We start from the raw sequence: 24,564 nt of genomic DNA on the forward strand, positions 1-24,564 counted from the left end.
TTTCTCTCTTTTCTGTCTTTTTAAACTGTTTTCTGCTTTGCTGAGAGTGTGATTCCCGCACTTCCCTGCTCCCCACCGCTGCTGCGCCCGCCCTCGTAGTGCTTTCTGGTCTTGCAGCTGACCAATTCCTTCCTTCCTGCCTCCCCTTCTTAAGGGTGGCCGCTGCACGCCAGAGGCATGCCCGTCTGCACCTGGACCACACCCAGTGCCACATACCCTGGTTCTCCCACCATCCACCAATACAACGCCGGGACCCTCCATGCACTGAACCCTGGACGTCAGAGCGTCTGCCACCCTACTTCCCCAAAGGACAGCCACGGACCTTTCTCCTGCTGCCACTGCCACCTCACATTCTCCGCACGGCAGACCTCACAGTGCCAGAACCGCCTCTGGACCACCTCAAATGCATCCTCCTCAACGTCCGTTCCGTGTACGAGCACACTGAGGATATTTGGGACCTGATAAACACCACCCACCGAACATCACTTTCCTCACTGAGATATGGACTAACACAACATCCGGGCCGGACATCGCCATCACCATCCCCAGTGACTACAAGCTGCTCCACAAGGACCGTCCATCCAGAACAGTAGGTGGCTTAGCCATCGCCCACAAGACAACCCTCCGACTAAATATCAACACACAGGAATTCACCCCCCTCATGGAGCACCTCTACTTCCAAGTGCACACCACCCCTAAGACCACCACCTGCGGCACTCTCATCTACAGACCACCCGGACTGCGCCCAGTATTCTGCGACTCAATCGTTGACATCATAGCCCCCCACACACTCACCTCCAACAACTACATACTCCTCGGCGACTTCAACTTCCATTTCAGCTATCTCAGCGACCACAACACCTTGAGAACTTGGACACAATTGGGCAAAAAAAAACTGGTCACTTCACCAATTCACCGGGCACACTCTTAACACCACTTTCTCCGCCAGCAGCACTGTCATTATCAACGACTCAACCCTGCTACACTGGACCGACCAACACTGCAACCACTTTTCCGTCTCTACACCTACAGCGCACACTCACACAACACACCCCTCTTATAGGAAATGGAACCAGACCTCAGAGGAGCAACTCATCAGCACCCTCAGCAACTCACCACCCCGACATAACAGGTGCCAACACATATCAGCACGCAACATTCACAATTGGATCACTGACTGCGCCGACACCCTAGCTCCTCTTCGAACAACCACAGGGAAACACTCCTTCAAGAAAGCCAACTGGTTCACCCCTGTACTCCAGGAATCAAAGCGCTCATGCAGGAGGCTGGAGAAGAAGTGGAGGAACAGCAAACCCCGGGAAGACTTTGCAACCTTCAAATCCGCCACAAGACCCCACCATGGCCTCATCAGATCCATCAGGAAAACTGCCCTGCAGGCCCGCATCAACACCACAACACTAAATAACTTTTCAACGTCATCAAAGAATTCACCAAACCACAAGCCGAGACCACCAACATCTCTCCAGCTCAGGATCTCTGTGACAGATTGGTCACCTTCTTCCATCGGAAGATCAAAGACATCTACAACAGCTTTGGACCCCAAGACTCTCTGAACTCTTCAACAACCCCCTGCCAAGATCCACTGAGCCCCCACTACTCCTGCACCCCAGGCCCTCCTCACGATGGATGAGACTCACTCTATGAGGAGCAGCATCCACTATGGAGCTCCTACCAACCACTGCCCTCACCACATCTTCAACAAGGTCAGTGCCTCCATCGCACCTGAACTCTGCAAGAGCACCAACTGCTCCCTAGAGTCAGCAACCTTCCCCAAAGACTGGAAGCAGGCCAAGATCTGCCTTCTTCTGAAGAAACCCTCACCCCACCCAGCATATCTCAAATACTACCACCCCTTCTCGCTGCTGCCCTTCCCAGCTAAGGTCGCCGAGAAAACAATCAACACTCAGCTACAACAACACATCGAGGACAACAACATCCTGGACATCTCCTACTCAGGATTCAGAACTAACCACAGCACCGAAACTGCCCTGCTCGTCACCTCAGATGACATCCGCTCCCTCTTCGACCGCTGCCAAACAGCAGCCCTCATCCTACTTAATCTTATAGCCACCTTCGATACAGTATCTCACCACACCCTATGTGTTAGACTCCACGCAGCGGGCATACGGGGCAAGGCCCTTTGATGGATTCACTCCTTCCTGACAGGCAGAACACAGAAAGCCAGGATCCGCCACACCTGTCAGAACCTACAGACATCAGCTGTGGAGTAGCCCAAGGATCATTGTTGAGCCCCACGCTGTTCAACATCTACATAAGCCTGCACGCCCCTATTGTCCGGAACTATGGAATGAACATCGTCTCCTACGATGATGACACCCAGCTGATCATCTCCCTGACTGAGAACCCCTCAACAACCAAGAAGAACTTCAGGGACGGCACAGAAGCAGTCACCACCTGGATGAGGGATAGCTGCCTTAAGCTGAACTCCAACAAGACCGACATCCTCATCCTTGGGCCCTCCTCCTCAGCTTCGGACAACTTCTGGTGGCCCTCAACACTCGACACCCCCACAGACCACGCAGAAAACCTCAGCGTCATCCTCAACTCAACGCTCACAATGACCAGACAGGTCAACTCTGTCGCCTCCACCTGCTTCCACACCCTCTGACCCCTCCAGAATATTTTCTGATGGATAGCAACCAACTGCCCAAAAAACGGGACACATGCCCTAATCATGAGCAGACTAGACTACAGCAACACCCTTTATGCCGGAACCTCCAAGAAGAACTTGAGCAAGCTGCATCAAATTCAGAACGCCTATGCCAGACTCGTCTTAAACATCCCCCGCGGAGAACACATCACAGAACACCTGGAAGACCTCCACTGGCTCAACGTCAAGAAGAGGATCAACTTCAAACTCCTCGTACATGCCTACAGAGCCCTCCACAATATCAGACCCAGCTACCTCAACCGCCACATCACCTGGTACTCCACTTCCAGACCTCTCCGCTCATCCCAGCAGTCACTTGCCAACATAGCCTCCACAAAGAAATCCTCGGCTGGAGGAAGATCTTTCACCTACCTGGCAGCTAAAGGTTGGAACACTTTACCTCTTCACCACAGACCGTCGTCATCGCTGCCTCATTTCAAGAAGGACTCAAGACCTGGCTCTTCAACTGATCTCTGAGGGCACCCCCCCCCACAGCGCTTTGAGACCCTATGGGTGAGTAGTGCGCTTTAAAATATCTGATTGATTGATAGAGGTAATTGAAAGCTTAGATTAAGAGAGAACAATCATGGTCCCCATTGATAACCTATGGTAGAAATAGAAATACTAGCAGCCTTTGTCTGTCTTCCTTTTACTACAAGGAACTCACCCGTTCCTATGAGGGACAAGACTCAGCAACATGCTTTCTATCAACCACTGAAACCCAGCTGCCCTCTCTTCATGGGTAAATTTATAAAAACACATTTCCAAGAAGGAACGGTAGGATGGGCTGAATGTCAGAGGGATGAAGTAGGCTTTCTTCATACAAAATCTCCTTAAACAAATAAATTAACATGATACGTCTGATGAAATATTCTTTATGTGTTGATTGCTTGCAGGTTCGTGTAGATGATCAGGTTTCCTTGTGTGAAGTCTCATTCCTGCAATAGTTACTCTTCTAACCAGCCATTACTAGGAAAAAATCAGATTTGAGAGGCCAGTGCTCTTTTGATGCTCAGTCCTAAGTCACTGAAGTTGGTTCCAGTTTAAGAGGAAGACTGCAGGTTGCAATAGCATTGCCCTCTTGTGCAATCCGAATATTGAACGTTTGTGGTGCATATAAGGCTAGATCTAGCCCCCCCTGTAATAAGTTACACCGCATCATTCACCGCACATTGCCCTATTGAAGTAATAACTAGCCTGCCATCCCTTCCAATACAAGTACTTTTTGGCTCCACACCCTGCTCCTCAGATGAAGGGCCACTGCTGTGGTCTACCCAACTCTGGCGGTGGGACATAGCTCAAGGACGGACCATCATACTTGAGACTTCTACTGTTGCAGTGCTTGAGACCAGAATGTGCAGTTTTCTTCCATGTGACTGTGATGTACCTGGAGGGTGGGGGATATGCTGAAGCCAGCTCCCAGCTTGTTCCCCTGATGAGGCTGAAGTGGACCTGCTTCCCGTTCCTTAGCAGTTAATCGACCTGTAAAGATAAGTGACCATGTGCGGAGAACTGGTAGGGTTTGTCTTATCGTGGTCCGACAGATGCTTGACCATGATAAGACAAACCCTGCCAGGGAAATACTAGTGCTTCCAGCTCGTCGTGAGACAACAATCGCGCTTCATCGCTTGAAAGGAGATTTAGTCCGGCAATGTTCCTGCATATCTTGTCAACACTAACATTACCACCTAAGTTTGTGATGTTTTCAGCATGTGGGTTTTCATGTTAAAATTGACAGTGGCCGCAAAAAGAAAAAATGCATGTAAAAAAAGTGGGGAACAACTACTGTAGGCAATCATAACATTACACAATTTTTGTGTAATAAAAAGGTTGCCCACCCCTAGTTACTGCTCTCGCCTATTGCAAGTGTTACTTCCCCAGTAACAGACCTTCGCTTCTCTCCTTTGCCGCTCTCCCAAGAATCATGATTCTTTATTGACCCTTGTGAAGACCTGAGGTTACTAGGGTAAGTCATGTTGACATATGCTGGTCTGCTGGATGGTTGTGTGTTGCCCTTCATGTTCTTACTGATTAATTTCAAGAACCACTTAAAGACACACTCAAGAGATGGAAGCACATAAAAACCTCAATGCTGTTTTCCTTCTGACACTGAAAATAAACTTCAAATGTGGTGTTCCTCCTTGTGGTTTCTCTGTTTGTCTGAGGTTTCATGTACAGTTACAGCAGATGGCCATGTTTGGCTGTGCACCACTTCAGATACCTACAGTCATTATGGCGAGTGTGCTGGTTGCCTAATGGTTGTTTTTCTGCACTGACTGAAATATTAGGGTGCAAAATAATGGAACAGGAGAACACAAAAAGTACATGTATATTGGAGACCCTTCCTGTTACCAAATACATGGAAATTGCACAGTGACAACCTCAAGGAATGTTCTAAACTAGCACACATTGATGCTTCATGATTCTGCATTAATCACCACGCGCAGGAGAGCACAGTGTTAATGTCAAGGAATTTCACAAGTTAGCACACATAGATGCTTCATGGTCCTGCATTAATCACCACGCACAGGAGAGCACAGTGGCAAGGTCAAGGAATGTCCTAAGCTAGCACACATGGATGCTCCTTGGTTGTGCATTAATCACCACCCTGCAGGAGGTACCCTTTTAGTAGTTACAACATGCATCGAGTGGGACTCTTATGTATTATTGTAAACCCAGTACTTTTGGAGCCCTTACTCTCTCTGTGTTTTACTAATATTGCACCCACATTAGGTTTAGTCAACCTATGTATGGAGTGACCATGGGACATGGGATCAGGATGCCCAGTTGTCATTATTACAATGCCACAGATGCCGCGGGGGGCTTAGTGCATGTTCAAACTTGCCCAATCACTTAGTAATCCTGAGTGCATGTTCATATTTACTCCACACCTACTAATCTAAAAGAAAATTCAAATTTGCCCTTTGAATCTTGAGTGCCTCCCAGACATGCTCCAGTGCTTAAAAGTGTTGGTCTATGTGTGCCATCGCACACTGATTGAAATAGATGTGTCTTTTAAAGAATTTCTGAGGGTCATTTGCTTACATTTCTGTTCTTGTTCAGTGGCAGGGCTTTATCTTTTTCAAAACCATGTCTTCTTCATCTTAGGGACCAGAATCAGGTGCAAAGAGACAGAGTGTAAAATCTGTGCTGGTTGTTGAACATAAAATCTTTTGTTAAAAGAAAGTGAGTCCCTTGTTAGAAGAAAGCAGGCAGTGTCCCACCTAACATATGCATTGCCCTAATCTCATGTGCTCTTCAATGGGCGGGCATGCATTGACGAAGAGGTTATGATTGTTGTGCATATAGTAGATACAGAGACATTGCAATTAGAATAGTTAGTAATCTGCTGCGTCTAAACATGCATTGCCACCCACCTCTCTGACCCATGGCCACATCTGCCTGTAATCCACTCAAGACGCTCCTTGTGTACAGTAGACTCTGATAACTGAAACCATCTCCAATAAAGGTTGCCTTGCTTGCTGCACTTCTCACATACAGTGACTCCTAAAACTGACACAAAGTGCATCACATCAAAAGTTATGTCACCTCATTAAAAGCTGTCCACCTCTTTGAAGGACTCATGCACGCACAATAAGCCCTTCAAAGACTGCTTGACTTCTTTCCAAGAACTAAAACCAAACACTTCAAAGATTGCCAGAATTTTCAGAAAGCACTGATGCTAGTAATTGTGTCTAAATCAGTGCTTCTAAAATTTTATAGAACCACAGCCCAATTTTTAGAACGACAAACTTTTGTGGCCCATCTCGCTGTAACTGACAAGAGGCAAGGTGATTTTTGTGTTATCTCTCACAGAAATTGTTTTTATATGTCACAACCTTGGCCGTATGTCTTCATCGGCCTGTGTGCAGCATGTTGATCTGCTCATAAAAATGATAAATGGTGAACTGCACTGGAGCTAGAACACTTTTCAGTGTTGCTGTTGGCCTGTGCCATCTGTTCACTACAGTCCCAAGACTTCAGAAATTTTTTGGTGTTGGTATTAGTAGTATTAGAAAATCTGAAACATTCCTTCTGCAACAGAGTATGGGGTAAGGCCTCATATCCATTTTTGTGTTCAAACGAGATCCAGGAGTGCACCATATATATATTGCAGTTTTATATAGTGTGAACACTCCCCAAAGACACTGGAGCACTTTACATGAGCATCACATTACAGAATGTCAGATTAATTTTGTTTTAAGCAAGAGAGATTAAGTGATCCAAAGTTGGTAGCTCTGGCTGTTAGGCCGTGTCCATATTTCTCAGTTTATGCGTGGAAGCCATAGACAAGCAGGATGATTGTGTATAATCACGCATAGTGAGCACTTTCTCTTTCGAAAATGGCTATGATTAAAAACAAAAACAAAAAACAACAGTAAAAAATACTGATTATCCACCTGGAGTTTTTCTTAGGCATACGTGTCTTCAGAATGTCAAAACAAAATGTGCTTTCCTAACTGCTCCTATATTCTGAAATGTGTACAGTTATTTTACAGGTTTTTACATTTTGTTGTGTGTTACAAACAAAATGACATCCTACAGCCTTTCTTTCCACTCCCTGTACTAAAACAAGATTGTCACATAATTCGCTTTAAAAAAAAATCTTCTCACTTTGCAGCCAGAGAAACAATTAAGCACCAGTCCCTATGTTAAAAGGTCAAGCAGCAATTTGTCAGAAGGCCTACTGTGGTATTTGACCCCTGTCTTTGAAGCACATCAAATGTGACAAGATAAATACAAAATGTAAAGGCATCTTTATTTCCCTTTAAATGCACCAGAAATAAGCTGGCGCCCCACCAAGGGGGTCACCACGTACAGTTTGGGAAACGCTAGTATAAATCAACACTCTGCTCATAAGTTTGACTCCAGTAATAACAGTCAAGCCCATCAAATGTTCCATTACATTGTAAAAATACCATATAAGGTGAACTCACATACAGTAAAATAACAAATGTACTGCTCAGGATCACATTACATTCCAAAGCATAGCACTGTAAAACGTACTTAACGGTGGAATCTTCCTCCAAGAAATTACACTATACATCTTACTTCAGTTCCGAAGGTTAATTTAGCCTATTTCTCACATCTCTTGGGCAGTGGCCTTCTGTTGACCCCCATGCATTGCCCTTTAGTTCTATTCTTCTCTATTGTTGAAAACTTGGTTGTTTCAACTTGCAGGTTTTTAAGTTCTCCTTTTGAAGGTCTCAGTTCACTGCTATCTGTAATTTTAGCTAGCGCTGGAAAACCTTATCTGGTGTCTATGCGCTTTATAAATTAATCAATCAATTATGATACCTCTCCTTTAATCTTTAGGTACGCCACTGCTCAGTTATTTATCATTGAGGTCCTCTTTAGATCTTAATATGCTAAACAAGGACCTTTTGTGCCTCAACAAACCCTTTCACATGCCCTGAGCGCAATACTGTGAAGAAAATATACGTTGTTATTGCTCCTTTACCTGATTTTGTGTCTGAGAGACAGATTATATTCTATACATTTGGATGATGTCTTTGATACTCCACTTTCACAAATCATCCAAAACAGGTGTTATTCCTATGATGACTTAAGCCAGCGGTGGCAAATCTCCCGCCAAAGTCTTCTTTGGCCAATAGTGTCAGGAATGTCTGAGTGTTAAAAACCTCTAAACATAACAAGAGAGGGCACTTATAAAGGGATGACATGTAAATTGGTAAAGCAGGAACAGTGACCTCCCCAGGTATCCCAGAGATAGAGATAATGAATATAAATAACAGGTGACACAGTTTGACAATTTCCATGTTGTTAACAGTTTACAAGGTATATTGGTTGGCTGTAGCCCAAAGAGTTCCATTATATGGCTGTAAGAAATGAAAAGTTTCACCCACCGGGCAAAGAAATATTGACGTGACGAACGGAGGTGGATCTTAGTCTGAGGTTGGAAACATAATGGTGGAACGTAGACCTGAGGAAGGTGAGACCTTTCTGATTGAAAGGTAGTCAGTTCAGCATCCCAGGATGAGTGGGGCTGAGTTCAGAGCCTGTTGCGCAAGGGACAAGCCTGGCTGTCGTGTTCTTGATGAGTTTCAGTCTCTGTGGGGGATATTGTAAACATCTGAGATATACATATATTTCTGTAGTCTTGATGATCATATGTAAGGGCCCGAATTATAGATCTGCGACAACCTTAACCCTTAGAATTAAAATTACAATTTTGATTTTGTATATTTGGGAATAAATAAAATACTTCATAGTTTGTGTATTTGTTTGATGTTCCCTTTTCTTTAACTTATTAATTTGAGTTTCAAGTCCTAGACATTTCTTGGACCTGAGTCTCCAGCTTCCACTAGTGATCCAAGACGGGTCCAAATAAATCAAAGGGTTAGGAAACACTTGTCTAAACAATACTGACTAGTGAATCTGGGCCCTGGACTTTGCCACTGTAAGATTCATATAGTTTCATATAGTTCTCAAATATGTTTCTCAGAACTATCTGCCTCCACCAGCACACTGGTTTTATTCTTGTATTTGTTTCTAAAGTTTTAAGTAACTTGTGTATTTTTAGTCCGAATGTGCACATTGGTCTGTTCTTGCACACTTAAGATCCATTTTTCCAAATTGCTTTATGATGTGAGTGAACTGACTCTCACGTCACCTTCTGTGACATTTGCTTAGACTGCGGTTCATTAGGGGTTTCAGGTTTGCGTTCTTTCAAACACATTACAAAAAATGTTGACCAGTCACTGAAACGCTAGACATCCATGAATCCATTGCACAGAAAATAGGACCTCTTTGTGCAAACTCTTCAAGTAAGAGTATGAAATTAAAATATACAAAGCCCTGAAGTACCGTTATATCGTGGTGTTCCTGCATCATTCAACTTGTGGTGCTGAATAATTCTTCTCATGGTGTGTTTCCATCCTCTCTAGTAATTAGGTAATTTTATTGATATGATCAAGAGTTCACAGCAAACCTCACACATGGTGACCTAGTTTAGCAGTAGGTATAGAGTTCATTCGAAAGAAAGAATGATCCTTTGCAGTGACTAGATGTATCATTTGGTGAGTGAGATGTAAGTGCGGATATGCAGATTAACGAGTTGTCTTTCATCTGTGTTCTGGATTCTCTACAGTCTGTTCAGATGTTAGAGGGGGGCTGCAGGTTCTATTTGTTGCATAGTCTAGTCTGCAAAGCACTCTAGGCAAGGGAATACTTGAAATAGGAGGTGACTTGACATGGAAAGGTCATTTAGGATCATTGCTATCAGTGGAGGAGGAGTGTGCCGCTACAAGTTATCAACTGCTGTATCTCAGTCTACACCATACATTCCATTTACCCTTTGACATTCTTCATTCCACCTTCAATACATGAATGTTCACCTACACACACACTTCCTGAGTGATGCGGACATAATGGTCCATGTCAAAGAATGCTGCACACCATGTTGGAAGAGTAGAATTGAGAAAAAAATTGCATTTTAATAGTTCTTTGTGCCCCAAGTGTCTTACTCTCTGCACAGACACATATCACAACATAGAATCCAGAATCTTAACACCTCGTAAAACAGGCACAATATTTGTATTCCTGTGGTACATATTATTATACTTTCCTGTGAAACATTAAATATAGTTTGTTTTTTTCTTTATAGTTTTTTGAACAGTTTGAGGAGAATCATGTTTTCGTCACTTCTCCTCCGCTAAGCAGTCCAAATTGGACAAGGGACTGCAGCTACCATTCCATCAACGCGGCCAAGGCACACCTACACCCACTAAATATCTGTGCTCCAGTTACTCCCACAGAGTTAGATAGATTCAGTTAAGTTGCAACAGTGACATATTTCTGTGGGAGTGATGCCTACTAGCACTGTGTTTTTGTGAAACATCAAGCCAACACAAAAAGTAAACACATTTGCCTTTCGAGCTGTTTTCCAAGTGGTTTACTATCTATCTGAAGACCAAGTTGTGATGTAACATCCTGTGGATTTCTTCGCAGGTGCAGACACAGGTCATTTTTATTTTACTGAGTTCAGTTCAATCCTAGCCTCAATATTCACCTTCAAAATAGAGCGCGCAACACATATTGTGAAAACAAGTGTATTTCTCTTATACCTTTGTTTCCTTGAAGAGCAAATCCCCAGGACTGATGTATGTCACTCACTCATGCAGTCCAGGGAAATAATTGCCTGAGCTATCCTGTCACACATTTGGTTATGTCATAATTTTGTACATTTTGCACATAAACTCAAGGCCAACCGAGAGTGTAGTCTGCCTGATACACTGCCGCAGGGGAAGCTCTACCAGCCATTGATAAATACAGAAATTGTATGGTCATGTTTCTTAGCAGAAATGAGGTTGGTGGACTACATTGGAAGTCTTGTTAAGAGTGGTCATTTAAAATGTGGAGGTGTCAGTCTGTCAGTTATCTCTGCTCTTTTGAGACCAAGTGAATCAAATAAGTGTATTGTCTTTCTCTGTAACAGTTTTTTGTATTTAGTAGACCATAAGGGAACTGTTAATTTTTGGTACATTTTGTGCAGAATCACAATAATTACATCTTTATACTGGATAATCAACCTGTCACCCACTGTTATCTTCTCATGGTATGCAAAAGCAAAATATGCATGTGAATTTGGTGCATTATGGTAAAATCCGGGGCAATGTTTGTGACCAAATAAAAGGTTCCTGAACTTTTATAAATGACCCAAGTAATCTTTGCTTTTGTTTTTTTTGTAATGTGACATACATTCAGGAACATATGGAGAACCTCATTTTCCTTTGGTTGCATGCTATTTTCCATGTTACTTTGAAGAGCTAGGACCATATTGACCCCCAGTCAGCTGTTGTTTCATTGTGTGCCATGTAGGCCTGCTTTTAGTTTTTGGGAACAAGCGTATCAGTTCCAACTTAAGTAGCGTCCAGTAGTAGGGATACTTGCAGCAGTGCATAGCTTTCTTGTCTTGAGATTGTCACATTAAATATTTATTTTGTGTATCAATGTCTTTCACCATTTTGTTATAGGGATAGTCGTATTAGGAATCAAAGTTGTAGTTGAACCTGACCTCCCTTACCATTTTGTTTGTCTGTTCCCTACCTCATAGAGAGAGTTTTAGCTCCAACTAGTGCATTGTATGGTTCGCGGAGTTATGAGGTGGGGTGTGACATTAGGGTCAACCATATTGTCCATGCCCCACGTAATCTTAATTTCCAAGTATTTATGCTTTTTAGGTACCCAGAGGGACTTTTTGAAATTAATCATCAGTAGCAACCCGCTCACGTCCCAGATTAACTTGTGTCCCGAAAAGTCACAGAATAGTGCTGTAGGACTCGGGAGTTAGGGAATGGATGTCTTTGGAGACCATAAACTAAGAAGAATGTTGTAGGCATAGGGTACGATTCCTGACTCCACCTGCAGCAGATTTAATGCCATCAGTCAGGGTACTCTGACTGATGGCTGCTATCAATGGCTCAGTCACCACAAGAGGGGCAGTCCTGTCTTCTGTATCTCAAAGGTATCATACAGGAAATCGTTGCATTTACTTCAGGTGACAACAAACCTTGAGCTCACTGCTAAGTTTGAATCTCCTATCCATCTTTATCATGTGATGAAACTATCCAGTTCCTTTCCCAAGCTTTAAACATTTCATAGGAAGAGGCTGGAGAGAATGTTGAACATGAGCCAAGAGATACTTAGGTATTAATATTGAACACATAAAGGCCAACCCTGGCTGTCGAACGCTGAGCCTCTGAGTGCTTGGAGCAGTGTAATAATGCTTCATGGCTTCATATCAAAAGGGCATCTTGAAAAGTCCAAGAGCCTCTTCAGATGTGAATGAGGCCTGGTAAAGGCTTTTAGGGTGGCACGTTTCCTGTGAGTTTTTTGGCAAACAGTTCATCTCATCAGATCCACAGCAGGCTTTTTCGCTTTTAATAAATGTTGTAAACACTTCAACAAAGTAGAACCGACAGCCAGGTTGCTGCTATGTTTGACAGAGCAGTACTTTAGATTCTGTTCCCTTCCTGTGGTTTCTGCACTTCTTTTCGCACCCACTTAGAAATATCTTGAGATTTTAAAAAGACATGCACTTTGAAGAGTAGAGAAGAACAAGTTGTAAACCTGTCCACTCCCTATCACTTTAGGGCTCCAGTTTTCGTCTTCATCTATGAGACCGCCATGCTGTGTATCCCTGCTTCTTGGCTTCTGACCACATTTATTTAAGAGTCGAAACTAAATTTAGCTGTTTCTGAAGGTCATCTGTAATTGTAGGGCAGTACTCAAATGCACACAATGTTTGCCCTTCTCTTAGAAAAGTTTAGCTGACCTCCACCCGATTTTAGGTAAGCATTTGAAATGGTATTATGCATATTTGAAAACAGCATTGAATGTTTTATTTAAGTGTATTGTCTTTCCAAATGATGATGTTGAAACTCCTCTTGTCTCTATGTGTAGATCTTTTGTTACTTATGATCTACAGTGTTCAGTTGTTTGACATATTGCGGCTTGATGTAGCAGTGCTAACACCTTCCGTCATTCTCTGCAGCCCGGAAGCTAAAGAAACTGGGAAATTTAAAGATCCAAGAAGAGGGTGAAGCAGCAAAATCACCAAACAATGGGGACTCCATGCAAGAGCAGTCATCAATGCTGGGCCTGTCTCACCTTGAAAACTTTAACAGCCAGCCTATTTTCCTCAACGTACTGGAAGCCATCGAGCCAATTGTTGTTTGCGCCGGCCATGATAACAACCAGCCGGACACCTTTGCTCTACTGCTTACCAGTCTCAATGAGCTGGGAGAGCGACAGCTGGTGCACGTGGTCAAGTGGGCGAAAGCTCTACCAGGTTGGAAATTTACCTCTTTATGCTGAAACATTATATCTGGAGCCAGAATAGAGCGGGAATTGAGCGCAGTGATCAGCCACTTAAATGCATGGGACTCGAGGAGATTGTTCGGATCTCAGGATAAAAAGCCAATGAAATGCTCGGTGGGCAGGTGGTGGGCAGTGAAAAAGGATTGAGGCTATTGCAGATCACTTCACAGTGAATGAATGGAGGAGGGCAAGAATGGGGATTGTTCTGAAATTAGGAATCTCTTAGGTCTTGAGGACTGATGGAAGTGCTGACGTGAATGCTGCTGTGTCTGTGAAGAGGGTATGGGTGGTTTGCAGAGGGCGTAGTGAGGATATTATGTGCAGGGCCCTTGGCACAAGGATAGCAATGACAGAGAGAGGTAGATTAGGAGCATAGAAAGACTGAATTGTTTGGTAGTAAAGAGAAGGATGAATCGGAGAAAGTTGAGATGAAAGGTTTGCTGGGGCATGTTTAGAGGTGGAAAGTCCATAAAGCAATGGTAGAGTTGTGGGAAATCTCCTTTGTCCAAGGCTCATATAAAGAGAGCAGCATGATATCACAGTGTTACATTTCTGGGAGCACTGGTTATAACACTGCATGTCCCTTTGAGAACAGGAAGCACCACCAGCATCCAACAGCAAAACATGTTTACATCAAGTGGTTAAGAACGGAGGAGGAGAACTCCAAAGCCCTCTGTAATTCTCCGACCTCAATGGTGCCGGAACATCTTACCTGCTGCCCCTGTGGAACAGGAGAGCGGCTACATGATGAGTTCTAGTTCAGTTCAGTCTTCCCATTCTCCAAGGAGCGGTTGGCCTTTGAAGGGGACTTCATTGGCAGAACACCCTGGAAGGCCTGCAACCATTCTGCCTCCTGCAGTGGTGTATTGTATTCTGGTGCTCATGCTTGGTTACCCAGTGTCACTCATTCCATCACCAGAAGGATAAGCAGCCTGGCTTGCAAAGCAGGTACTCTTGATAATACCATGAGCTTAGGAAAGATACAGTAAACCCATGCAAGTGTTAAACATTCAGTGCTAGGCTGTCGTCAGTTCAGTAGCTCAGAATAGCTTCAGAATAGCATCACTTAGAAGAGTGGAGGTGATGCCCTTTGTTTAAGAGTAGGCAAAAAACTTAGAGGCAGTATAAAAGGTGCATGGGTTGATACCCTTCCTCTGTCCACATGACCCTGCAGGTTGTAGTGTTCTTCAAAGTTTGTGGGTTCTCTACCACGTCTTTCCAGATGACGTGTGCTCTGAGAGGGACATAGAGAGTGTCTCACTTATCTTTTGTTCAGCATCATATGCAACTCCACATACAGGCACGGAAATGTTGACCTGGGATATCAGAAGGCATGCACTTTAAAAGATCTTGCTTTTTTAAATGAAATGTTGCGTTCCCTTTTACTGGTAAATAGGGCACTACGTCTCATAGAATACTATTTAAGAGAGTTTTTGAGAGAGACACTGGTCAGTAGATATAAGTTCCAGCAGCAACCACCATAGTTATAGAGGCCGGCGTTGGAAATCCAATACTTTTAGACCCTGATTCCAAGTTTGTCAGAATGATGTTCTATGTATCACACCCGATGGATAACAGTATCCGGGGGTACACGTTTTATTAAGTGCGATAAATAGCACCTCAAAGAAGTTTTGAGTGATTTACATGTTTAACACGACAAAATCTACATACTACGGTAAATGCCGTACACTGTTCCCCTGATGTGTTCCTTCGGTTTTGAACGCGTGTGATAAATTCCACCCACCCCGCTTTAGAAGAATATATACCCCACGTAAAATTGGCAAAAAGCTCTTTGAATCTAGGACACAGCAGAGCATATGCTGGAAAAGGGATAGTCCAGGTAAGGTCAGTTGAGTGAGAGGTATGGAGTTGCAAACATGGAATGGTTGAGATACTGGTTGGAAGATCCTTGAAGGGCATTTTATAGTTGTCCCATTACAATGCATGCCTACTTGAGCATGACCGTGTATTATTGGCTGTGCCGCCTGTTTCTTGCCGGAGAGAAGAAAGCTAATTTTCTGTTCTCTTTTCTTGCAATCTTTTTTAGGTTTTCCGAACTTGCATGTGAATGACCAAATGACAATAATCCAGTATTCGTGGATGGGGCTGATGATCTTCGCCATGGGGTGGAGGTCGTTTAAAACTGTGAATTCCCGAATGCTCTACTTTGCGCCTGATTTGGTCTTCAATGAGTATGTTCCATTTTTTTTCACATATGAGCAACCAAAGCAGCAGTAAATGAAACCAAGAGGATCAGACCTACTTCTGTGTCTGTCATATAATGTGATGTGAACTTTGAGTAAATCATTCAGTTGAAATGGGATTTGAATGAAGTTGTAGCTTCTCAACATGATTCCTGAAATAATATTACTAATATTTTTTAACTGCTTTGTTCTTAAAATAGATGTGGTTGAAATTTGATTTATGATCATCGTTTTATACTTTTAAGGTTAACTTTGAAAACAAACATTCAGAAGGCCATCAAATGGACTGCACCTCCCAACCCTTCTAAACTTCCCTGCTAGTGACAAATCTTTAAAGCTGTTAACAGTTGTGTAGCTGCTCCTGCTTTAGCTGTGCAATGTTTTGTGTTTTGAAAAACATATTTTGTAGTAAATAGTGCAGGAAACTGCAATGCACACTTATGAAATAGGTAGAAATAAGAGGGTTGGGGAATAACTTAGGTATCCCACAAGTACTGCTTTGGAAACCAAGCCACTCCTACAAGTCAGAGATCCTCTGAAGAGGGCTGCAGTTCACAACAAGCGGGTCCTCCACATTCCCAAATTTGAGACTAATCATATTGACTTCTTCAAAGAAATCAAGCCAGCCCATTTTCTTAAAAGGACAGATCTGTAAAGACTGACTTTCTCTTTGTCCACTGCTGTTCCCTGCTACCTTGGAATGATCGTACAAATTGCTAATCTCACTGGAGCTCACGTATAGGTGCTTGCGCTGCAATAAATTGTCTACGAAACTCAGGCATACACTACATGATATCCCATTTGGATGTTCTTCATGTTTGGTTTGAGCCTTAAAACAGACATCACTACATTTAGCTGGTAAATATTTCCAATATATTAGCTCAGTTGCAACTTTTACCTGAAGAAGCTTCTTTTGTGCATCTGCTCATCATTCAGGTCCCATTCTTGGTAAAACATTCTCATAGCTTTGAGAGGATCCGGATTCTCCTTGATTCACTGAGCAGTTGGTGCTGGAGATCTTGTACACAGAATCATTTGTGCCCTGGCGATCTCCAGATCCACAGAAACAGGTTTTTTGTCTTCCCAATTCACAGTGACCAAAACGTATTGGAGAATTAGTAATGTCACCCTTCTGAAACAAAATACCACAGTTGACAAGACACAGTCTTATGGATGGTCAGGAGATGAGGTTATTTTGCAGATTTACAAGTCCACAAATCAGGACGGCAAAACAAGTGGCTTGTACTAGGTGATCAATACCACGTATAGCCAGGATTAAAGATTACATATCAGACTACTGAAAAAAAAAATGAGTAATTCACATCACCTAACTAAATGTAGGCCATTCTCCCAGTTCTCTTAGTGTGTCAGGGATTTAGAATTGTTCTTCTGCAGTTCACCCCTCTTCACAGAGCACCCTTGCCAGAGTATTAAGCTGGGGTAGAAAAGCCTATTTAGCTAATTATATAGCTGGTAACCCCATCACTCTCTCTCTGTCTACATCCGTAGACTAATAGAGACAGATGAACGCTGGAAGGTTTGGGAGGTTGAAGTCACCCATAAGTGTTCTCTCAACTTTAAAGTTGTGAGTGTGATTTTCGCAAGGCGGATCGGCCTCAGCTCGGCCGATCCTTATGGCTCAGTGGTGGATGCTCTGATCTGGGCCTTTCAGAAAAGAAATCTGTCCATGATGCAGACCGCCTTAAAGGAAACCACTAAAAAACAACATATGCACAAATACCCCAATGTTACCTTTGATAACATGGATTGTACATGTTAAGCTCTCAACAAATATCTGTGTGTCATTGAAGATGCTGACAGACTGCATAGTTATTATTCAGTCAACCTCACTTGTGGTTTCAGGCTTGTTCTATTCGGGTGTCCTTTCAAACCTCTTTCCTCTAGAGTCACTTACCTGTTGAAATAGGTGGCTGCTTTTTTGGAGCCGCTTATCTCAGCCCAGAGGATTAGAGTGAGTTACATTCCATGTAAGCCCTAGAAACCTATGCGCTTAAAAAAAAAAAGATAACGTGGTCCTAAGCACTCACCGTTCCTTCTTGACAATAGTATGATCTATACCATTTTTGGATTTCCACATTTTTTTGGCAACTCCTTAAAAAACTTAACAAGATCTGTTTTTTAGGCCAGTCTGTAGGGCTCCAAATTTGGCGTTTCTGCAAGTTGGCAATAGCAAAGAGCACAGACAACCTAAAAAGGGAGAGCATCACAGAATAATTACCAGTAGCTGAGATTAAGGGCCTGGTTTAGAGTTTGGCGGATGGGTTACTCCATCACAAACATGACAGATATCCCATCCGCTGTATTCCGATTCCATTATATATGGGAATCATATCATGGCGGACAGGAGTAACCCGTCCCAAGTAGTCAATTCATCACTCTTTGCACTGTAGCAGCAGGGACTAAATGCGGTGCCCTGGACCACCTCTTACCTTTATTTCCTTGATAAGGTTGTCTCTCTACCTTTAATGTAAGGGGTTGAGGCCCAGTGTCTGGAGGGATGTACTCGTGCAGAAACCAAAACACATCAAATTTACAGTTCCTCATCAGGGTGGCGACAGATTCTGTAGGATTGGGTGTAGGAGCAGCCCATGAATTAAGTTTACCCTTGTTACTACACAGTACGTTCTTACATTTTAGTAGGGTCTGTGAAAATGATGTGCAGACTTGGCTTTGGTTTGCAGCCTGCATAGTAATGAAAATGTTTTATTGATCAGGCAAACAGAATGTTAAACAGAAATATGAAGATGTATTTGTCTTCCCCAGGTACAGGATGCACAAGTCCAGAATGTACAGTCAGTGTGTGAGGCTGCGACACCTCTCCCAGGAGTTTGGGTGGCTCCAGATTACCACAGAAGAGTTTCTTTGCATGAAAGCATTGCTTCTGTTCAGTATTAGTAAGTGGCATGGATTACTTTTTATTTTTTATATATATAGCTGTTTCTCGCTGCGCTCTAAAGGGGCAGGGTGGGACAGCACGCAGAGGGGGTGGGGTAGCAAAAACATTTAATAAATAAAAACGTACCTGTTCCACCGCCGCTCGTCTTTCCCTACAGCCAATACTTACACTGCTCAGAGCAGAGTTATGATTGGCTGAGAGCGCCGACCAAACACACATGCGCACTGAGGGGAGTGCACAGTGCACTCCTCTCATCCCCATTACCCCCAATGCCCTGCCCCTTTTAGTAACGAAAGAATAATAAACTTAGTTTATTATCCTTTCGTTGTTAAAGGATTTGCAGTGGCTGCGGGGGGCGAGGTTTTTCCGCCATAGCGGAGGAGCCTCCGCTGTCCATTTTATGCAAGCTATATAATATTATCTTTATGCAACCTAAGAACATGACAACAGTTTAATATTCAAAATATCGCCCACAAAATGCTGCCACTGACAGAGACGACCCATGGTAAGCAGCTGTGTGTGCATGTATTGATATGTGGTGGTGTAGGACTTCATATGGTGCACAACAAGCTCCAAAGTAATGGTGTTCTATCATAGAGGTGGTGTGCATTGCATTGCAGAGGTGAAGGGATGATGAAGACGGGGTGGGTAAAGTTAGGTGGACGGGTAGCGGTAAATGTGAGATAGGATCCAGGCAGGGTCCTGGTGTGGGTATGCGAATAGAGAGTCAGACATTCCTTTTGAAACAGGACGTACAGTGCATTGCAGTGGTGGATACACAATGCATGTGGGTTGAGTAGGATTGGGAGGAAGACGCAGAGGAAGAGAGCTACAGGACATCTGCTGGCAGGGGCCCATTGTGGGTGGGGAAGAGGGGGGAGCTTGCCTTGTTGAAGCAGAATGTACACAATATTGTTGGAGTGGAGGGTGTAAAAGTGTGTGTAGGGTAGGTTTGTTAGGAGGGGACAAACAGAACAGTAGGTGGCTGGTTGGCAGAGCCCTGTTGTGGGTGGGTGGGTCTTTGATCAGAATTAGACTGGATTATTGCAAAGCATTTTCATTGTGAACTAAAATAAATAGTTATGAGCAAGAAATAAAGATGCCTCCTGCCAAACACCCAGCACACTAGATACTGTCTCCCTAAAATAGCGACACAGAGAACGCCTTCTTCATAATTCACTATCATCACCTGCGCCAGATCTCATAAAGACTTCTTCATCCCAGAAGAGTAGAGTTGCAACAAACAGCAATGGCCTCAAGTTTCAACATAATTAAAGAAACAAAACTTGTTGAGACACTAGAAATGCAGTGTCTTCGACTTGTTTCCGGCAATTTATAGAAGAGCTGCTCAGATTTTAGATCAACCATCCATAGTGACGTTTCAAGCTGTGCTGGAACCAGTAACTAATGTTGCGTCATCGCAGAGTACACGGGACCCATAAAGTAACCTGAACCTTGACTGGACATGACCAGATGCAGGAAGGACCCTCTCTGGACATTGTTCAGAGTGCATGGTGAAGCTGTGATGCCAGAGCTGAGGCTGCTCCAGTTCCTGATGAGTAGTCAGTACAGGGCATACCGCTGCACCCGTGCAGCCCAACATCAAACAGTTTATTCTTAAATAATAAAAATGATTCCAGCTGAAATCAGTATCCAAACTATGCATAGAATAGAAGATCAGGAGTAAAATCACATACAAGTAAAGTATACGTTGACTGATAAAGTCGAGTTAGATAGACCCTCTCTGCATGCCAAATATAATAAGACTTATAAAAAAAAATGTTTTTTATTGCATTCAATACAAAGAAGAATAGCATAAATATAATAGGCAGTCTCGGTTTTTGCATGCCTTTTTCATCGGATACATGTTGCTGAGTGTTGGAAATGGCCCTTTTTGCGGGGTCATCCCCAGTCTTTTTGCCTCCTTCCTCCTATTTTGTCTGACCTGTTTTTGTTGGCTTTAGGACTCTGGGAACTTTATCACTGCTAACCAGTGCTAAAGTGCATATGCTCTCTGTGTAAAATTGTATGTAATTGGTTTATCCATGATTGGCATATTTGATTTACTAGTAAGTCCCTAGTAAAGTGCACTAGAGGTGCCAGGACCTGTAAATCAAATGCTACTAGTGAGCCTGCAGCAATGGTTGTGCCACCCTCATAAGTAGCTCTTTAATCATGTCTCAGACCTGCCACTGCAGTGTCTGTGTGTGTGTGGTTTTAACTGTAAATTCGACTTGGCAAGTGTACCCACTTGCCAGGCCTAAACCTTCCCTTTTCTTACATGTCTGACACCCCTAAGGTAGGCCCTAGGTAGCCCCAAGAGCAGGGTGCAGTGTATGGTTAAGGTAGGACATAAAGTAATGTGTTTTATATGTCCTGACAGTGAAATATTGCTAAATTCGATTTACACTGTTGCAAGGCCTGTCCCTCTCATATGTAATATAGGGGCTACCTTTAAATCGGATTAAAGTGTAGATTTCCTTTGGGAGCGGATAGACATGTGGAGTTTGGGGTATCTGAGCCCACAATTTAAAAATACATCTTTTAGTAAAGTTGATTTTGAGACTGTATGTTTGAAAATGCCACTTTTAGGAAGTGAGCATTTTCTTGCTTAAACCATTTCTGTGACTCTGCCTGTTTGTGGAGTCCCTGTCTGGGTCAGTTTTACAGTTGGGCTGGTTGCACCTCACACTAGACAGTGACACAAAGGGAGACTGTAATAAATCCAGGGAACGGTTAGTTGCCTGTGTATACAAAAACGATTAAATCGTATTCTCCAGCGTGGAGTGGAAATTGGAAGGACAGCCGCATAACAGAAGAGATCCAAGTAAGTGGGGAAGTTATCCAATGGTATTTAAACCATGCAGTTTAACATCGAGGAATTGATCAACTGTAGGGAAATGAATTCCTCCTACAGGTGAATGGTACCAGCGTGGGGAACTATTGCGATCTACTATTTATAGTTAATCAGCACTATTCAACCCTATTTTCAGTTGGGAGTTGCTTTACAGCGCACACATATGTTGAAGAATCTACAGGAAGAAATATCCATCAAAAGAAAGAGTTACTGTCAGACCCCATTCAGGGGGACCTCAGGCAGGAAGGGGCTACTGGGACTGGGGTTGTTTAGCTTCTGTATTTCCGAGGATGGTCCTCCTATGCCTCTGGATAAAGTACAACCCTTTCAGTACTTGACGCTCAGGGGTAGCAATGATGAGCATTCGCAGCCTTGTCAGGGACATTAGTGAGGGGTGCATGTGCTCAGTACTCAACACTACACCCAGCAAAACAAAAAAAATAAGTATAGTGCTTCTCTTTCAAAAAAGACAAGTACTTTATTTCACACAGACGTGCAATACTACACACTACAATAATGCCAGGTTGGCACTCTTCACTTTTGGGGCAGCCTGGTCTGAAACCACAGATCAGGCTGAATTGCAATTATGCCGTCCGGAGTAACAGGCACACAGTGATTGCCACAGAGAAAAAGCTGATCCCGTCTTCATTTGAGCCAGTCTGGCCTACTTTAAGTGTCAGGAAGTGGTGACTTAGATGACACAAGAAAAAAAATCAGGTTTGATTCAGAAGTGCTGTGGTTCCTCCGAAGATCTCTGGGACTGGTCCACAACGTTGTTCACACCAGTCACACAGTCAGTCTCTGGTGGATGGACCTTTGCACCAAGGTCAGTGCCTTCTAGTCCCCTTTCTGAGAGCTCCTGCGTTGTGTACTTTGCCTTCCCTTGCACTCAGACAGGGCGAGGACAAGTCAGGCAGTTCTTCCTCCAAATCACACCTCAACTTCTGGAAGCTTGCTGTCCGGCATGCACAAGCCCTGGTTGTGCAGTAGTCCTCTGGGTATTCAATGGGACACTCTTTCTTTGGTCAGAGAGAACTTGAGAATGGAACAGTATCTGGGTTTTGTTTTTTTTCCGAAAAATTGGAAAAATGGGCTGCAGAAGAAAGCATGGTTTTTTTTTCCCTGAAAATGTTATCAACAAAGGGTTTGCAGTGCTAAAATCACCATCTTCCCAGCTTTCAGGAACAGGCAGACTTGAATCAGAAAACCACATTTTTCAACACAATTTTGGCATTTTACTGGGACATACCCCATTTTTACTATTTTTTGTGCTTTTAGCCTCCTTCAAGTTAGTGACAGAAATGGGAGTGAAACCAATGCTGGATCCCGGACAGTTAAACATTTCTGAAAAGTAGACAAAATTCTAAATTCAGCAAGGGGTCATTTGTGTAGATCCTACAAGGGTTTCCTTCAGAAAATAACAGCTGAAATTAAAAAAATATTGAAATTGAGGTGAAAAAGACAGCCATTTTTCTCCACGTTTTACTCTGTAACCTTTTCCTGCAATGGCATATTTTCAAAAGTAATATACTGTTAACGTCTGCTGGACTCTCCTGGTTTCAGGGATATATAGGGCTTGTAGGTTCATCAAGAACCGTAGGTACGCAGAGCCAATAAATGAGCTGCACCTTGCAATGGGTTTTCATTGTATACCTGGAGTACAGCAATTCATTTGGTGAAATATAAAGAGTGAAAAATAGGTATCAAGGAAACCTTTGTATTTCCAAAATGGGCACAAGATAAGGTGTGGAGAAGCAGTGGTTATTTGCACATCTCTTAATTCCGAGGTGCCCACACTAGCATGTGAATTACAGGGCATTTCTCAAATAGATGTCTTTTTTTACACACTGTCTTACATTTGGAAGGAAAAGATGTAGGGAAAGACAAGGGGCAATAACACTTGTTTTGCTATTCTGTGTTCCCCCAAGTGTCCCGATACAAATGGTAGTTCACTTGCGTGGGTAGGCCTTATGCCCGTGGCAGGAAACGAAACCTGGACGCATCTTTTACATGGGGCATTTTTACATTGAAATCTGAAAGTGTATTTTGGAAAGTGCCTAGCTGTGGATTTTGGCCTCTAGCTCAGCCGGCACCTAGGGAAACCTACCAAACCTGTGCATGCTTGAAAACTAGACACCTGTGGGAATCCAGCATGGGGTGACTTGTGGGGCTTTCAGCAGGTTCTGTTACCAGAATCCTTTGCAAACCTCAAAATTTGGCCAAAAAAAAAACACTTTCCATCCGATTTCGGTGCTTCAAAGTTCTGGAATCTGAGAGGAGCCACACATTTTCTTCCACCCAGCATTCCCCCAAGTCTCCCGATAGAAATGGTACCTAACTTGTGTGGGAAGGCCTAGTGCTTGCGACAGGAATCGATCACATAACGGTCAATATTGGTCCTTGCATGAGGGCAACTGCTGACCATGGAATGATCCATTCCTAATGCAAGCACTAGGTAAAGGCACTCAAGTGGGGTAGCGTTTTTATCAAGACAGGTGGGGAAACACTGGGTGGTAGGAATTTTGTGGATCCCAGCATATTCCTGTAGTTTGTGTGCAAGAAAAAATTGAGTTTTTATTCAACATTTCAGCTTTGCAGGGTATTCTGGGTAAGAAAACTTTGAGGAATCCACACAAGTCACATCTCTGTGGACCCCCCCCCCCGATGTCTTGTTTCCAGAAATGTTTGGGTTTGGTAGGTTTCCCTATATGGCCGCCGAGCCCAGAACCAAAAACCCAGATGCCTGCCTTACAAAACCAGGTTGTTCTGTGATAGATAATTTTGATGTCTCCACAATACGATTTGGGCGGTGGAATTTGGGTCTGAACTAAATTGGGGAACTCCCAAAAGAGCACTCTCTCTGCTTGCCGCCGCATGCACCTGCTCTGTGGGTTGGGCTAACCCGCTTTTGTCCCTCTGCACAGACTTTGCTTGAGAAGGGACAGCAGGCATGTCCCCATCACCTCCTTCATAATCCATGGAAGAGGAGTTATCGAATGGGACTCCTCCGACTGAAAAATCACTCCCAGAGTCTGCTCCATTGTCCTATCCC

The 24,564-nt window shown here is 43.5% G+C and overlaps 1 protein-coding gene across 1 annotated transcript in view; it reads left to right on the forward strand.

Annotated features, from left to right (window-relative positions):
- AR (androgen receptor) overlaps positions 1–24,564 on the forward strand; it is a 351,022-nt gene that overhangs the window by 313,008 nt on the left and 13,450 nt on the right. Inside the window, exons 4-6 of the mRNA XM_069210179.1 lie at positions 13,209–13,505; positions 15,582–15,726; positions 18,523–18,653. Of these exons, the coding sequence (XP_069066280.1) occupies positions 13,209–13,505; positions 15,582–15,726; positions 18,523–18,653 (573 nt within the window). The remainder of the gene's footprint in view (positions 1–13,208; positions 13,506–15,581; positions 15,727–18,522; positions 18,654–24,564) is intronic.

The sequence above is a fragment of the Pleurodeles waltl genome, chromosome 2_1 (genome assembly GCF_031143425.1).
Source record: "Pleurodeles waltl isolate 20211129_DDA chromosome 2_1, aPleWal1.hap1.20221129, whole genome shotgun sequence".
NCBI classification, from domain to species: Eukaryota; Metazoa; Chordata; class Amphibia; order Caudata; family Salamandridae; genus Pleurodeles; species Pleurodeles waltl.